Source organism: Corvus cornix, chromosome 7 (assembly GCF_000738735.6).
Source record: "Corvus cornix cornix isolate S_Up_H32 chromosome 7, ASM73873v5, whole genome shotgun sequence".
Taxonomy (NCBI): domain Eukaryota; kingdom Metazoa; phylum Chordata; class Aves; order Passeriformes; family Corvidae; genus Corvus; species Corvus cornix.
In genome coordinates this window covers 26,644,564-26,661,225 of record NC_046337.1, presented here as the reverse complement: position 1 = coordinate 26,661,225, position 16,662 = coordinate 26,644,564, and the positions used below count along the sequence as shown (strand labels likewise).

The 16,662-nt window shown below is 39.3% G+C and overlaps 1 protein-coding gene across 2 annotated transcripts in view; it reads right to left on the bottom strand.

Moving 5' to 3' along the window:
• Positions 1-16,662, bottom strand: part of CREB1 (cAMP responsive element binding protein 1) — a 40,103-nt gene that overhangs the window by 9,029 nt on the left and 14,412 nt on the right. The window contains exons 2-7 of one of the 2 annotated variants that reach the window (XM_039554619.1): positions 12,072-12,193; positions 8,549-8,695; positions 6,601-6,701; positions 3,631-3,773; positions 2,021-2,203; positions 460-610 (exon numbers count right to left, since the gene is read on the bottom strand). In XM_039554619.1, the coding sequence (XP_039410553.1) occupies positions 460-610; positions 2,021-2,203; positions 3,631-3,773; positions 6,601-6,701; positions 8,549-8,695; positions 12,072-12,185 (839 nt within the window). In that variant the 5' untranslated portion in view covers positions 12,186-12,193. The remainder of the gene's footprint in view (positions 1-459; positions 611-2,020; positions 2,204-3,630; positions 3,774-6,600; positions 6,702-8,548; positions 8,696-12,071; positions 12,194-16,662) is intronic. The other variant, XM_039554620.1, reaches the window with a different exon arrangement.

Here is a 16,662-nt window from a genome sequence, read left to right as displayed (position 1 = left end):
AAAACCCAGAGCAGCTAAAAGACCAAGTGAGACAAACAAGAAAGTACTCACGAAGAGCACACGTGGGCCAGCAGCAAGGAGAATGCATGCAGGAGGCTAAGGGAAAGAATCCAGGAAAGGAAACCACATGAATGTAGTAACTCCAAAAAAGCAACTCATCTTGGTGTTTGTAAGAACATATCTGCAGTCATACAAATATCTCACCAATTACTTTTCTCCTTATTGCAACAACCAAATTCACGTACCTCACAGAGTGAGTCTGACACTTTACTCAAGGTTTCACAGTCACAACACACGGCATTAGTAGATGTGTATCTTTGCTTTGCATCTTTAAATAAAAGCAAATTCTTCATAAAGCATTTCATAACATGACTAGGAAAGATCAGGACTCTTAGTGCTTGACACTCCAGGCCTGACTAGAGCTGACTGGGAAAAAAGAAGTGATGTGAATATACGTGCCTGTTCTTCATCAGACGCACTTCTCTCTTCCGCGCGGCCTCTTCTGCTGGCTGGGTCGGAAGTGCTGGAGAGGATGCCATGACTACTCCTGGTGCAATGGTGCTGGTCGGGGCGGTGCGGATCTGGTAGGTCTGCACATCTCCTGAGGCAGCTACAGGGACACACGGGAACAGGATCAGTCTGGTGACAGCGCTGTCACACGTGCTGTGGAGAGCACCCATTCACCTCTCTGACCTGTCATCTCTCTAACCGTGCACCCTGGGCCACAGCTCAGGAGGGACGGCCATCATCTGGGCCATCAATGATACCTCACACTTAGTTTAATAATACATGCAAGGTTTTGGGCATTCCTGCTGAAGAAGTCTTCACTTGTGCTTGATAGCTTGATTTGTCTTGCAGTATAGCTGTGCTTCTTTCTCCCTCAGTGTATTTCTTTGTACTTCTCTGGTTTTCGGGAAGTTCTAGCAGTTCCAGAGAAGGATGGGGTCAACACTATTTTCTAGCTATGCTCCGAAAGTCTATCTTCAAAAGGAGGAACTGCATGTGTAAGTATCTAGCAGAGAAAAAAAGGTGAAAAAATGTAGTATTTATGCCCACAAGAGGAGGACAGCGCACTCTATTGCTTCTCTAAAATAAGCAAGGTCTTAGCTTTCTTTTCTTGTCTTTATTGTAATCTAGCAGTGTGTTAATTTTGCCTGAGCTCATAAATAACCACAATACCACCTAAAGAAATTAGATGTCCTTAAGAACACAAAAAAGAAGATCAATGCACCAGTAGTATTCTTCTCTGCTCTGCATTTTTACTGATGCCTGGTAAACTCTTCACTGGATAACTTTCAAATGAACTACTTTACAACCACAGAAGCAGGGGTACCCTTCTGCTGTTATTTTCAATAAAAAATTTTGTAATACCCCTCAATTTTTAATAAACCAAAATATGTATTTTAATACAATAGCCCCCCACATCTTATTCTAAGAGAAAATAGCTCTGCCAAATTGAGGGCTAGACCAAATAATCACTTAAGGCACTCTCCTAAATAATTCTGTGATTCCAAGACTCACTGATTGAGTCACTCACTCAGTGACTAGTTACAAAAGTCACAGTGGGAAGGAATTATGACTTGCAATTGAAAAGAGGAAAAAATTACTAATAAATTGAAGTGTCCTTTTAGAAAGAATCAAACATCCTTCTCTCCTATCTTTAATGCTTTGCTTTAAATTTCCTATTGTTGCAGATATGGGAGAACTCAGAACTCTAAAGCGGTATTAGTTTTTGCAGAACATATAAAAAAATTTGTGTGGACAAAATGCAGGAAATACAGCATGGAAAAGTAAAAATAAATATATTAAACCTCAAATATCCACAATTTTACCAATCTAACAGAAGAGGCTTTAAGAAAATGTGACAAATAGCTTTGTCCAAAATTCCAGTAATTTTATGGACTTACCTGTGCCAAAGCTGTTAATTCTGTTTCCTGACACATTTGAGGGAGTCAGGTTGGCAACTTATATCTGCATGGAGAAAATATTACACAGAATGACTGCCTGTGAAGTTTCTCACCTTGTACAACAACTTGGTTGCTGGGTACAAGTATCTGCTGTCCATCTGTGGTCTGTGCATATTGTAAAATGGTGGTGCCAGGTTGGGTTGCAGCTGCATTGGTCATTGTCAATGTCTGGAGACCTTGTACTCCATCTGTGCCATTGTTAGACAACTGTATTGCTCCTCCTTGGGTGATAGCAACTGCAGACAAAAAAAAATCAACCCAGCATTTAAGACACTAATTTACTCATTAACTTACAGAAACCTAGGTCTGGAAGAATACTGATCTGAGCTATAAATCCTTTGAACACTAACACACCCCCAAATCAAACATGTGGCTTCAATGCACATGAAAGAAATCATCCTTTGAAAGCTAAGTTTTCAAATGTTTGTGAGGGCCAAAACCCACAGCCTAAAATACAAATTAGTTTCTCTAATAAAACAGCATCACACAGAGGAGCTACAATCCTTCCCCAGGAATATTTTTTTAATTTGTTAGTTAAGATTTTCTTCTTGGTTGGTTTATTTTTCTCAGTCCTTACTTTTTCTTCTCATCTGAAATTCCTCTCATCCTCTGTGCTTTATGCCCTTCAGTCTCCTCTGCTGCTACTGCTATCCATCTTGTGTTTCACTTTCCTTTGCTTTGGCATTTTTTTTCCTGCTGACTGTATCCCCCCTTCTCTACAACTTCCTCAAACCCTTCCTAGGCTGTTTTTTCATTCATAAAGGTACAGTCTGGTTTAGGCATTCTTAACTTTGCTGTTTTTTTCCCCTTTCTTTCCCTCAGTCCTGTCATGCAGGTATACTGGGACATCACCCCTTTTGTGACTGCACAGAATTTCACTGTGTTCCTGTATTCAGACACAACAAAATCTCAAGTGTCTGCACAAGCAGTTATTTTACAGTTATAATAGGAATCAGAAGCAACCACATCTGTTTCAACAAAATTAAGCAGGGTACAAGGCAAAGGGGCTAAGGAGTAAACAGAGATACAAAATTTTACAGAGATTTTAAGAGACAGATATAAACAAGTAGTTCTCCCTTTTGTATGTGTTGTATGTCTCCTACTGTATGTGTTTGTGTGAGATATGTGAGCATGTCTTTTATCTTTACTGCCATATCCTCAATCATTCTTCAAGTCAAAGCACTGACTCTATAAAATCTTATAAATAAACACAGAAACATGTACTTATGATATATATTAAGGTTGTTGACATTCTCATTGTTTCAAGACTTTCTAAAAATGTAATTGCAGACTGTCATGTTTTTTCCTAATGATGAGGTTACAGTTTCGTGAACAAGTGTTAATAATCTGCCAAGAAAGAAAAGAAACTTCTGAATCCCCCCATCTAGTTCCTGAAGTGAAGAAGTTTATAATAGCATTATAGTTAGTTCTTATTTTGCCTCAGCATACACTAGCTGCACCAAGTGGCAAGCAGTCCCAGAATGTTAACTGAGCCTTTCAAACGCTTACAATAGAAATGTGTTTAAAAGGCCTGGTTATCAGTCAAAATAAACTTTTTTTCACCTCCTGCTTTGTCCTAGTCCAAACAACGGTTATAGAAATAATAGTTCTTCATCTTCTCATCCCCACTTACTAGCACCACTGAGAAATTCAGACTACATACTGTACTGCCCACTGCTGGTTTGGTAAATGGGAGTTGGCACCGTAACAGTGGCGATGGCAGGTGCTGCTGTTTCCTCTTCAGACTTTTCTTCTTCAATCCTTGGCACTCCTGGGGCGTCTGAGGACAAGTCATTCAAAATTTTTCTGGCAAAGACAGTGTGTTGTAGAGATTTTAATAAAAATTGGGGGAGAAAAATAGTCTATCTGATACACAATGTTGGGGAAAACTGTGAAGTGCAGCAAGCCAGTAAGGAAAATATGAGTGCAGAATGAAAACCACACACTATCTTCAAACTCTTACTGGAGAGGATTGTTCAAAATGCCAAGCAGTGATGGGCAAGGGAGCCAGCACAGAACAGCTGTGCTTCTCAAAACCCACGATACAGCTATCACAACCTTCCCTTTTTCTTCAGAGCATGTTTCTCTCATCCATTTTTGTTTCCTGCTTTTAGCTATACAAACATTTGAAAAGAAGTTAGAACCTGTCACCTCACTTACGCTGGGGGAACTGCTCCATTTCAAAGACTATAAACACCTTAGCCAGACAGCTAAGTACCAAGGGAGTCGGCAGGAATACTTGCACAGAGCAACCAGTTCATAATTTAACACCTGCCTGGGAGACAATACCAAGTGTTTGAGAACAGTCTCACAGTTATGTTCACAGGTGCCTTGCCTAAGAAAGTTCATGGGTAAAGGAAAGAACAGATTTTTTCATTATTTCCATGAGCTAATTACCCAAAGTCAAAACTTCTAAAACATCACTGCTACAGGTCCCACTGAACATGACTGCAGACTGACCACTACAGTCACTGCAATTTGCATCACTGAGATCAAACACTGTCCTTCCTCAGAGGACTGTCAAGCCCTTCTCACTGCTTGCATATTCTATTATGTCACTGCAAAATGCAGTAAATGCCCTTAGGTAAATGTAATGCCTTCAGGTAAAGGGCAATATTTTTTGTAATTCTTCTCCAATGTTTTCCAGTGGACTGGCACTAGAACTCACAGTGGGATGAAGCAAACACAGCTGTAGACTCCAAGTTCCAAGACAACACTAACTTCTTATACAAGCATCCTAAGGCTGTGGGAGCCAGAACACCTGTATGAAGCTCTCTGAGGAGAGTACTCATTCTGCTTAGCAGCTTGACCAACAGAGCTTTGCTGCTGCTGTTTTGACTTTGTGCGCATTCAAGAACCCCAGCATTGAACAACACTGTGAAGAACCGCTTGGACAAATAAAAAATTCCCATCCAAAGAGTTTGCAATCTAGGTGTTAGACCAGAAACTAGGTGAATGAAACAGATGAAAAAATATGGAGAGAGCAGGGATGATGAAGAACAAAATCAAAACAGATAAAAAAAATCACTTTTTAACCTCCTATCATTATGACATGGTGGTTAAAACCTACCTTTGCCATCATAAAGATGGATTTAAGGTAAAAGATAAGGTGGCAGCTTTACAAATACAGGAGCTATGAACTGACATGGAATATACGATGTACTTTAGTAGCAGAATCACAGAAGAGTCTTTGTGGAAGAGGTATAGCTTTCAATTCTGTGAACATATCTGCATCTATCTTGTTTCTGGGGCCAGTTACAGCAGGTTGAATAATGCCAGCTAGGAAGTCACTGAAGACAGAAGTGGTCTGGCTCAGCCTTTCCAACATAACCAACACCAGCCCAGAGTCTGAGCTGCATATACAAGTTTTAGAAGTTACCAAGTGTTCCTGAGTCACCACAATCTGGTCTGAAGATAGAGGCTGTGTTGTGGAACCAGTGCATGCAAAGGAGGCCTTCTCAATGAGAAGTCAGCATGCACAAGCACCCTCTTCTCAGTTTTGTTGCTTGTTTATTTAGCTCTGTTTTCTCACCATATACAGCCACTCTGCCATATATAGTAAAATCAAGTGTCTTGCTGCAGAAGCAGACTGAAAGGAGTCTGTGGTCGCCTTGAAGTTAACACTGCTCCTCACAAATAAAAACATTTTCCCAGATCTGTTATGGCTAGGGGTCTTCAGCAATGATTTTCACTATCTTCAGCAGAACAGCCTTGAAGGGCTGCTGGACAAGGTACAGAATAATCTCCCAAGTGCTAAAAAAGTATCATGGTTGAGATATGCTCAGGCCTACAGTCCAGCTTCTATTTCCAAGGCTATGCTCATAAAGAAAAAACGAGCATCTGAATTTTCTAAATCAGCAGGAACCCACAGGTCACTTAAAACCTATGGAACCACAGAGCTGTTCCTTAATGCTATTTAGCATGTTTTAAGAATGGAAGTGGGATTTAGTACAGACACAAAAAGCTGTACGAAGGCTATTGATTAAAAAAGTAACATGACTAACACCATGTGAAGGAGAACCTCAGTTGGTTTTGCCAGAGGTATTTGCCATGAGAAACAGAGACAGTAGATGCCTTTCACTACATTTAACTCATACACTGACTTAAACTTTGAATACAAATGATTTTGCTCAAGCAGAAATTCTCTCTGAACTATGGAACATCACATGTTCATTAAGTCTCATGGGAGAAAGGAATTAAGCTTGATTGGTGCTAGCATTTCAACAATACTGAAAACCAGTAGAGATGATTTTTTGCAGACTACAGATTACACAGAAGTCACTTTTTGCAAAGCTTCAGTGTATTTTGGGCATTAAGTATTCATTAAAGTTGTTTCTAATGCATCTAGCACAATGATACCTCAATTTTCTGAAATGTGGCAATTAGCATATTCTCAGCTCACTTCTGTCTCAAGTGAATATAAATGCTGAGGTTTCTTCCTCCTCCTTCTATTTGCTTATCTCTTTACATCCTATTCCACAGACATATTCCATATTCCAATTCCAAGACATTATAGAAGAGAGATTTCAGTTAAATGGTAAATCTAAAAATAATTTATACAATCCCACTGTTTGTATCTCCATGTGAATGCATCCATCCATCAAGTAAGATGCTTCTGCTTTAACCTCCATACCTGTAGGAGGGTCGTCTGGAAAGAATTTCTCTTCGTTTCTGTGAGTCTGTGACACTGTCTACTGATTCCTGTGAATCTTCACTTTCTGCTATAGTGGAGATCTGTAAGTAAGAACAGCAATCAAATTTAACAAGACCCTTCCAATGTCTTTATTTTAAGGAAATGTTGACATCCTGTGAAAAACACCAGAATGTAAGTATTCACAATGCAAGTATTCTATCTAGACAATGAACAGAAAGTTACTGCTTAGTAACAGATCCAGGAAAGGATGATCACAGTCAGTGATCTACCCATCAGAATGTTCTTTATAATTTAAATACTCCAATAAGAAAACATAAACAGTAGTACCATTCAGTTTTTGTCTTCTGTGGTATTTTGTTTTCATCCATTGCAAGGAAACAAAGATTTTTTAGTAAAATTAAGGGAGAGAATAACTAAATCAAATTAAGATAGCAGAAACGTTCAGAAACAAAGAATAAAATACTGAAGAAACATCAATTTATAAATAATGAGGTCGATGTGTTAAAGAGAGACTGCCTTTTACAGGGGAAATTTCCAGGAAAATGTCATATATGAAGATATTAAAAAATAATGTAGTGCTGCAATTCTGAATAGCTGTGCTAAAAAAAGAGAAATGTTTATGCAGGAAAGCTAAAATAAAAATATATTAAAGTAATTTAGATAATTTTAAATTACAAATGTGCATGACAAAATATACAAAAGCTAATGATGCTTATGTGAGAAACAGAGCTCACAGCCTGACATTTTATGCACTGTAGAGAAGATTCCTAAAGGCTCAAAACTCTTGCTGGCACCCACACTTCACAATCGTCAGATAGAGGACCTGAATATGTCCAAGGCTGACTGTGTGCTACTGGGCTCTGAATATCAAAACACAATGGATCTGCATTGAATCAGGTGAATTCCAGGCATGGCTTCATTGCCAGTCTCTGATCTTCCACCTCCAGGCTTGTCTTACTTATCTCAAAACTGCTCACGTCTGATAGATTAAAACGCTGAACTTTTGACTGCAATGGCTGAGAATGGTAGAGCCTGCCACAAACTCAGCACTGAAGCTGATAAGGAAAAAACAAAGATTATTATCAGAATGGCCTGGTTTTAAATTATGCACGCCTTATTTTTTAAAATAATACCCAGTAAAATATCTGTATGAAAAAGTCACAATACCTACTTTTTGAGATTAAATATGTTTTGGGCTCAGTGTTCTAACAGCAAATAAATAATGTACAGTCCTTGTCCTGTGTAGCTGCTGTACACCAAACAATTTTTGCATTCAGTAACACTGAACGTCAAGTGAATAAGAAGCAAGTTAGAGGTTTAAAGATTTCAGACTACTTGTCTCCTCTATACTCAAGCTACCTCACCATATCACATTACCTATCCTGCTTTACAGAAGAAAAAATGCTAAGGCTTCACAAAACACACAACACTCAACCGGCACATTTTAAAACCATTTCTATGTAAGTACTGGTAGGTTTTATTTTAAGCACCAGTAACATACAGAGACCTGTTCTGTAAACTAATGCAAATATTTCCTATAGAGCAAAGACTCTCATCCTAGAATACTGGCCTCATTAACTACTAAAAATTACATTATTAAAAGAAAGTTCATCCTTTTGTTCACTTCAGAATAGCATGAACTCTTAATAAAAATGTATGGAAATACCGTAGAGAGAAAAAGTAGAGTAATACTGTAAGAAAAACTGTAAAGCTGTTAAACTCACCAAACAAATTCTAGAGGGAAATGAAACTCAGCAATGTTTGAAAATGAAAAGTGGTTAAGCCAGAACAGAAAAAATAGTCAGAGTAGCAAATACTGTACAGCTTTGCAAAAACACAATCCGGACACAAATACATTAAAACCAGTGCAACGACAGGCCTATTTCAAAGGCCCAATTCACATATTAGGAATTTCTTCAGTCAGTACCTGAACTGTCTGGACCTGTGGAGACTGAATAACTGATGGCTGGGCAGCCTGAATTACTCCATGCACTTGAACCGTCTGCCCATTGGGCAGCTGAACTAAGGTCACCGTGGGTGCAGAAGACGTTGCATGAGCTGCTGGCATAGATACCTACAAAGAAGAGACAGTGAGCATAAATTAGGTTACTGCAAAATCTCCTTAGTTCAGTATTTGTTCTGGTGAAAGAACTATGTCTCTTCTAGACCCCAGTTAGATGACCCAAATGTTTCAGCACAATATAAAACCCCCTGAACTGCTTGAGACCAATATCTGACCTACTTCACAAAATAATCTAATGCAGAATTTCTACAGGCTCAAACATAATTTGTAAAATCACTGACAAGAAAAACACAACTGTCTCTATTTTGAGGTAACCTGATACGAACACATCATTACCTTTCACTTACTTCACTTGGATACTGCTCAGACTTGGGTATACTCCTACAGACACTGCTGAGTCAGAGGCAGAAACATATGGGAGTGGAGCTATTTCTGTTCTCACTCAAGAAAATGCAAAGAGTTTGCCAGATGTAAGAACATTTTTAGGGAATCATACCTTTCACTTTCTACAGATTAAGCCGTATGAGTAGCTGGCAAAGTGCACGTAAATGAAGAAAACTGACCATGTGTTCAGACAGAAACCCCATGAGTTTGCAGTGGAAATAAGTATTCTGTAGGCAGTCATTGTGATTATTGTGTAACAGGTCAACACAAACCCTAGTTTCAAGGGTTATTTCTATGAGGAAAAATTGCCCACGTTTGTAAACACAACTGTGTTTCTCCAGCACAGACCTGCAGGCATGGCAGCTATGCCAACAGGGATACACTGAAGACCTCAGCATGGCACATTATGGCTTGGGCTTTGGGGACAGTGGTAGCCACACAAAGCTCTTTCACACTGCATGGAGCAGCCTCGCCCTGGCAGGCCACAGGAACTGCTCTGGGTAGCTGAAGTGCCATGTACCAAGGCTGCTCCATGGCTGGGCCAATGCCCAGTGCACATCCAGTACTCCCAACTATCTGGTGACACGATGTGTATGTTTGGGGCTGGGGGGGTCCTGAAAGGCTGCAGGGTGCCAGGACTGCTGTGCCAGCATACCCTGCCCTCAGTATGTGTCCCTCCCACACATCATTGCCCTCAGGGAAGGACTGCAGGCAAGCTCGAGCTGCTCTGGCAGACCTCAGCCGGGTCATGGGTCACTGACTAGCCAGCCTTCTTCTAGACACCCAAGTTTGGAAAATCTAACAATCCTCCAGGGTTGAACAGCATTTAAAGAAAATTTGATCCACACAGCTGTAGTGCAAGAAAGGGCTGCACTGCTGTCCTACCTAATCTCAGAGGGCTGCTATATACTGGATGCAGAAGGAAATCCTCTGCTTTCCCTGTGAACACATGGTTCTCAAAAAGCTGCAATAGCTCATCTCTGAATTTCCATAAACATCCACCACTTATAATGAAATCTTGCTTAACAACAAAATTAAAGGGAATTACATGTAGACCTCTCTCCTCCACAGCTGTCTGTCCCTAATCCACCAATTTGCATTTGCAATTTTCAGGAAAATTTTTCAGGAAAGCAGCTGCAGCATTACATGGTGGTACTTAATTCATATCTGAGAGAAACCGGGACTGAGATTAACATGAGAGCACTTTCCTCTGGCAAACTGTATTCCTTTACCAAGCAACCTTTCTTAATAATGTATGTCTGACTAAACAGTCTCTGGCAATGACAGCAAAGCTGATCAACTGGAGGCCACTGTGGTTGGATTAAGCCCACAGCAGAGTGTAACTTCCGCAGATGTCTCTGACTCATACCTTGTGGAACTGGGACAAGTTTCCTTTTGATGCTGAAAACTACCCTGAACTTACTAAAAATGCAGCAATTAAACCAAGCTTGCAAGAGGGGTGACCTTACAAGAGATAATGAAAGAATTAAATTGACATAATTAGTTATTTGTATTTGGCTAAGCCTCTGAGGGCACTCCCTAATGCCAAACACTGCCACTTCACTTATTAAAAATATCATAGTAACGTAACACTGATGTGAACAACACAAGGAATTATGTTTAGACTGTTGTATCGCCTCCACAAACCATGTACAGGCTGGGGAAAAGCTAAGGTGCAAATAATACAGTGAATGACAACATGGGGATTTTAACCATACCTCTATAGTGTTTTCTCACTTGGGAAAAAATCTCATTCAAGTACTGGGGTAATTATGTCTGAGTAAAGTGCATTCTACCCACTACATACGTGTACGTTCAGCTCCCTGGAGGTCACTATGTTAGCACTTAAATATAAAACATTCTTGCTTCTCTGGACTAAACCTTAAAGCACATCAAGTGAGAAGCAGTTTACTGATTTTGCAAGAGAAATAAACTACTTCCACTTCGTTCACACTGAAGTGTTATTCACACCACCTACATCCTGTGCCTAAGTTAGACAGTGAGAAAACTGCCCAAAGAGGCAAGCTGGTGCAGGGCAGCTGGTGGCTTGTAAATTCGCACTAGAGCTTCACCCAACTAAATCACCCCGTGCATTTAAACAGCTCCAATCCCTACACTATCACTTGAATGGAAGTGTACTATCTCTGAACTACCAGAAGGTGTAATGACTTTAAAAAGACACTAATCCTTTATAAAAAGTTAAGTGATTTAACACTTGTGCCATTTAAAAGACACTCAATTCCATAAACTATGAGATCAAAAACACCTATTTGTTCTTTGCAGACTACAAATAGTTTTTAAATTAAATGGTTACAGAAGAGAGACAAACAGATTCTGTAGTCATTTATACAACCTTGCTTCTGCCAACCATAAGTGTATTTCCAAATGAAACCCAGTTCCAAAATCAGAGATGTGGCTGGGATTGCATTTTTTTTCTCTCCAAAATAATTTGGGGATAACAAATGATGTACTTCTGTCTCTCTAACTTGCCAACCATTCTGTGAAACTCTGGAGGCAACAGGATAACACGAGCTGTCAGGTACCAGATTGTTCCACTTGATTATAATGCTTATAATATTAATCCAATTTGGTAAGATGTTGTATTTGCTGCATTATTTATCTGTGTATTCAGTTTGTTTTCTTCAGAATTAAACTGACTACTACAAACAAGTTTTTAACAGAAAACACAACAGCAAGACAATCCAGTCAATATAAAAAAGACAGTAGATCACACGTACTGAAAAAAATACCTGTCAGTGGTATGACTGTGGTAAAGAATGCTAGAAATATTTCCGTTCACTACTGTGTTAACATTACACAATTTACACACATACGGTTCTTCAGAACTAACACAGCCTAATGCGATGGGAAGTTAAAAATCTCTATTGCTTTAAAAATGTGAAGACAAATATTAAAAGAACTATACATCACACCTGTTTCAGAATGGTATCAATGGAATCTTCTCTCAGGCCCGTGTGCAGACATTATCCCTCTTAAAAATATTAACCATAAGTAAAACTATTACACCATATGATTTTTATACCTGGGCTAACGTTGCAATCTGTGGTTGTGCCTGTACTGTCATCTGTTGGGTTTCTGCCTCTGTACCGGCTGCATCTCCACTCTGCTGGTTCTCTGCTCCAGATTCCATGGTCATTTAGTTACCTACAATCACAATATTTGTCGTAAGTCTGGGTTGGTATCAAGTCCATTATTCTTGGTGGATCTGGCAGCAATCACTGCAGCTGAATTCCCATTACTACATACTGTTTTAATTTGCTTATTAAATGTTGCCAGACTATTAGTATTCAGGCAAATTCTTTTCATGCCAGGTGTTTGCCTCAGGTTGATTTTTCTGCATGTCATGTTTCTGAAAAACAAGTCCAGTCTCCTCCAACAATGAGAACAGAAAAAAATGTGTCTTGCTCATCCTAAAAAAATGGAGCAATTGCACTGTGATGACCTAGCACCTCTGCAATTTGGAATAAAGACCTGTCAGTATGTCAGGAAGGGCACTCCCTCAGTGCCAAGGTGACAACATGCCCTGTTACAGCCCTCCCTCTCCCCCCAGCTGCAGTCTGCAGATACCAATAGCAATTGTTTCTGTGCTGGGTGCTCAGTTCTGTCATCTCTGCCTGAACTAAATATGCAACATCTCCATGCAAGTTCCTTCCACAACCAGACTGTGTATGGCTCTATGTCACAGCAACTTAGCCTCTTCCACCTAGTAATTTTAAAGCCAGTATACAAAATGATGGAAGCCACTTCCACTTGAACCTTACCGCAAATGTTTTTATATTTAGAGGTACACAGTAGTTTGCCATGACCTACGTTTTTCGTCATATATAGCTCCTAATGCACTTATATTTCTAAGCACTAACTAAGCAAACCTAGATCACCAGAACACACAACTCTATAAAAAGAGGTTGCATAACTTCCAAACCCATGCATGTAGGCAGAGCACAATGCCTGTTAATTCTGCACTGATCTGAGAAAATCACTTTTCAGTTCTTCTTTAAGTACTGATATGAAAATATTTGATATAAAAAGGAACTTCAAAATACCAGGAAATTATATTGCAATGTTACTGTATTATACAGAACTCCAAATACCAAATATTAAGAATGGGTACTACTACCATAGCCACAACACTAATTCTGTGTAGCACCCTGTGCTGCTCCATCTATTCAGGCCTCTGGCTGCCCTAGGGCAGCACACCTCTCTTCAGAGCTGATCCAAAACAACCTCTCTAGAGCATTTCTGCTTTGGGAAGGGGCCTGGAGGCAGAGGATGCTCAGATCAGAAGAAAGGTGGAAAGAAGCAGAAATGCCCCTCTCCTTCCTCAGCTTAACTGGCCCCCTGAGGAAGACTCAATAGCATCAATACAGGTGGTGGCACCCTGTTCACACTCCAGACATTTCATTTTAAACACAAAGTCAGGGAAACTTCCATTTCAATGCAAACTATACCTCAGTGTTACAGGAAAGAGAATACCTTTTATACTGCCTATAACAGCAGAGTCATATTTCAACCCTGAATATGAAATGTCTGTCTTACAATAAGCGATTGATAATCAAAAAAGATAAAACAGCATTTCACAGTAGTAACTGCATCCTACATCTAAAGAAAGCAAGTCAATGTATAAAAGCCAAAATCTGTATATTTACTATTGAAAGTGACCATTCAAACGAGCTTGTGGGTTTGTGTGTGTGTGTACACTGAAATGTAAAATACCAAAGATTTAGTTCCAACATCAGTAAAGAAGGAAATGAATTAAACCTGATTTTCCTTAAAAGCGAACAACAAAAGAAAACATACCAGATTTTAAAAAAAGCAAATTAAGCTTTTTTTCTTTTCTAAGCAGTGGAATTTTGTTATGCCTCTCTCTCCCCAAGATTTCTGCGCTACAAACCAAGTATTAGTCTGACATGCCCATAGATAAATAATACTCTGTCTGTAAGTATATACTTGTAAACTGGTTATGAAAGAAATTAGTTGTAAACTCACTGCATTTTAAGTAGTCTAGATATTATAATTTTGTAAGAATTTCAAGAATAGCCTGTATCAACGCAAATACAATAACTCAGTTCTTTCCTACAATACCAAGTCTTTCCCATGTTGTGTTTCATATTTCAAAAAGCACACACGAAAATGCATGCACTATTACTATTTGCAATATACATTAACAAACAACTTTTAAAGACTTAATTACAACAGCTGAAGTGGTTTTCTATCCCAACTTTAACGCACAAGTTATATTTTAACACTTAGTCCCATGCTACATGCCCACTTTTGAGTATTCTGTACTTTGAAAACTACAAACCAGACTACCATAGGTTTCCCTTTGATTTTTACCATTTCCACTACCATTTTACCATTTGCCAAAGGTAAGCAAATCAACAACATTTTCCCAATTCTCTGCATGTATCATGGTGACTCCAGCCAAAAGACTACCTCATCAGAACCATTTCAGGAGCAGATCTTTTACATCAGCAACATCTCCTAACAAGTATCTCCGAAGAACTTTAAAAAAAACCTTCCCAGCTATAAATCCAAGTATATTGCAAAACTAATAATGCTTTTGTTTTCTGATAGAAATAGTGACTCCACCATGGAGTCAACTGGGATTAGAAATGGATGAAACGTGCAAGTATCAGGTGTTCAGCAATGTTCACAAAGGTAAATGTGTTGCCAAATTCCTGCTGATAAATGCAATGTTTTCCTAGGAAGAATTTCCAGTCCTCTCATGCACTATTCAGCAAAGGTCCTCTGTCGTTACAAGCTTGGCTTCCACACTTGCATCATCTTTTGCATATATAATCAGCAAAAGGATTAACTGTTTGAGATACTCCCTCTTCTACAACACCAACATTTTGGAAATCAAATTAACATGAATTGCAAGCACCTAAAAGGAACTTCCTCTTTTCATACTGTAAGCACCAAGCAGTGCAGGAAGCTGCCTGCAAGATTTACGTCTTGACACATGCAGTTTCAGTGAGTTTCCAATGACCCGTAGTTTTTTGACAAGCTCTCAGTCTCATGTTATTTACAGGTTCTAAGGATTCTGGTTCAATTTACCTTGCACTTATACATCATTTGTATTCTAACAGCTTCACTACTACCTTTTACAGTAATTTGTGAGAAAAAGGAGGAATCAGATTTTTGAGCATCAAGGCATCATATTCTAGAGACATTGGTCACTACACTGTTTTATGCTTGGGTATGATCAAAATTGCCAAGATATACAGCACCATGCACACCAAACACACTTACTAAGTTGTGTGTATGGGTAAGGCCATGGTGGCTGAAATTAAGGTTATCAATTCCTATTAGTTCTTGCAATTTACAGTGTTAACAGATGAAAATATGTTTGGTTTGAAACCTTAACCTCCCCACGCATACAAATGAATGCCAATCTGTACATCTTCTAAGCTTTCGTACCCCTAGTCTAGACAAGCTTTGCTGATCAGTATCCCAGCATCTTCCTGTTCTTGTGGGTGCCACCCCCTCCTTATTCCTCCTGCCCTGTTCACAGTGGCCCACCCTGCTCCCTGGCACTGATTTTCCTGGCAGGCACCACACCAGGACTTCTCAATTGGAGACAGGGATCTGAAAATGCCCCTAGTGGGAACAAGTCTCCAGGGCATGGACAGCATATGGGAGTCAAGGGAGCACACTTCTCATTTTTCCTTGTTTCCAGGCTACTTTCCAACTTGTCAGGAGAGGACACCCACATGCACATACTTTGAGAAAAGATTAGTAACTGCAGTAGTTGAACCAAGTATTCTAAATGAAACTAACTGAAAACAACAGCTATTAACAATCAGAGCTGGAAAACCAGAGACTGCTTGCATAAAACATCCTGGGTATAAACTCTGAACACCAGAAAGCTGATGAGACTACCTGGTTAGAGAGATGGTTTAACTCATGACTTTTGTAATACACTTTCTTCATTAGTTCAAAAGTGGCAGCAGTATTATATTTACTAATACTTTTTATTAGTAACATACTTACTAATGATCTCAAACTCTGGAAGCGAAGAGCTGAACAGCGAGACATTCAGCTGACACATCGGCATTTATTTTAGCCAAATCAAGACTGGGAGAAAGGAGTTCAGCAGAGGGTAACTAACTGTCCCAGCTGAATTTACACCATGAGCACAGAAGACAGATGCTAATAAAAACAAACAGTTGCAGAATGCAACTGAACTACACACACTGAAGAAAAATCCAAATAAATCTCTCTCCTTAGGTGCATAAACCTGGAAAGGGCACTTAGCTAAGGACTGCTGCAGAGAGATCACTTCAGATTTCTCCTTGACATGCATTTACGACAAGAAAAGCTAGAGAGTTAGACTGCAACAGTAACAAGAAACAGGGTAATCTTTAACTACTATATTTGTATAGCTGAACTCTATACATCAGCGGGATTACAGTGCAGAGGCTGGGAGCCCGTATTAAAAATGGTTTCTGTGGAATTTGGGTGTTCAGAGAAAGCAAGTATTTAGGGCAATGAAAACCTGTTGTATGAAGAGACTAGACAGGTTTTTATTATTTATCCTAGAAAAGAGAGGAATTCTTCAAAACCTAGAAAATCTATTTAAATTATTTACAGGGTAAGTAAACAAGAAACAT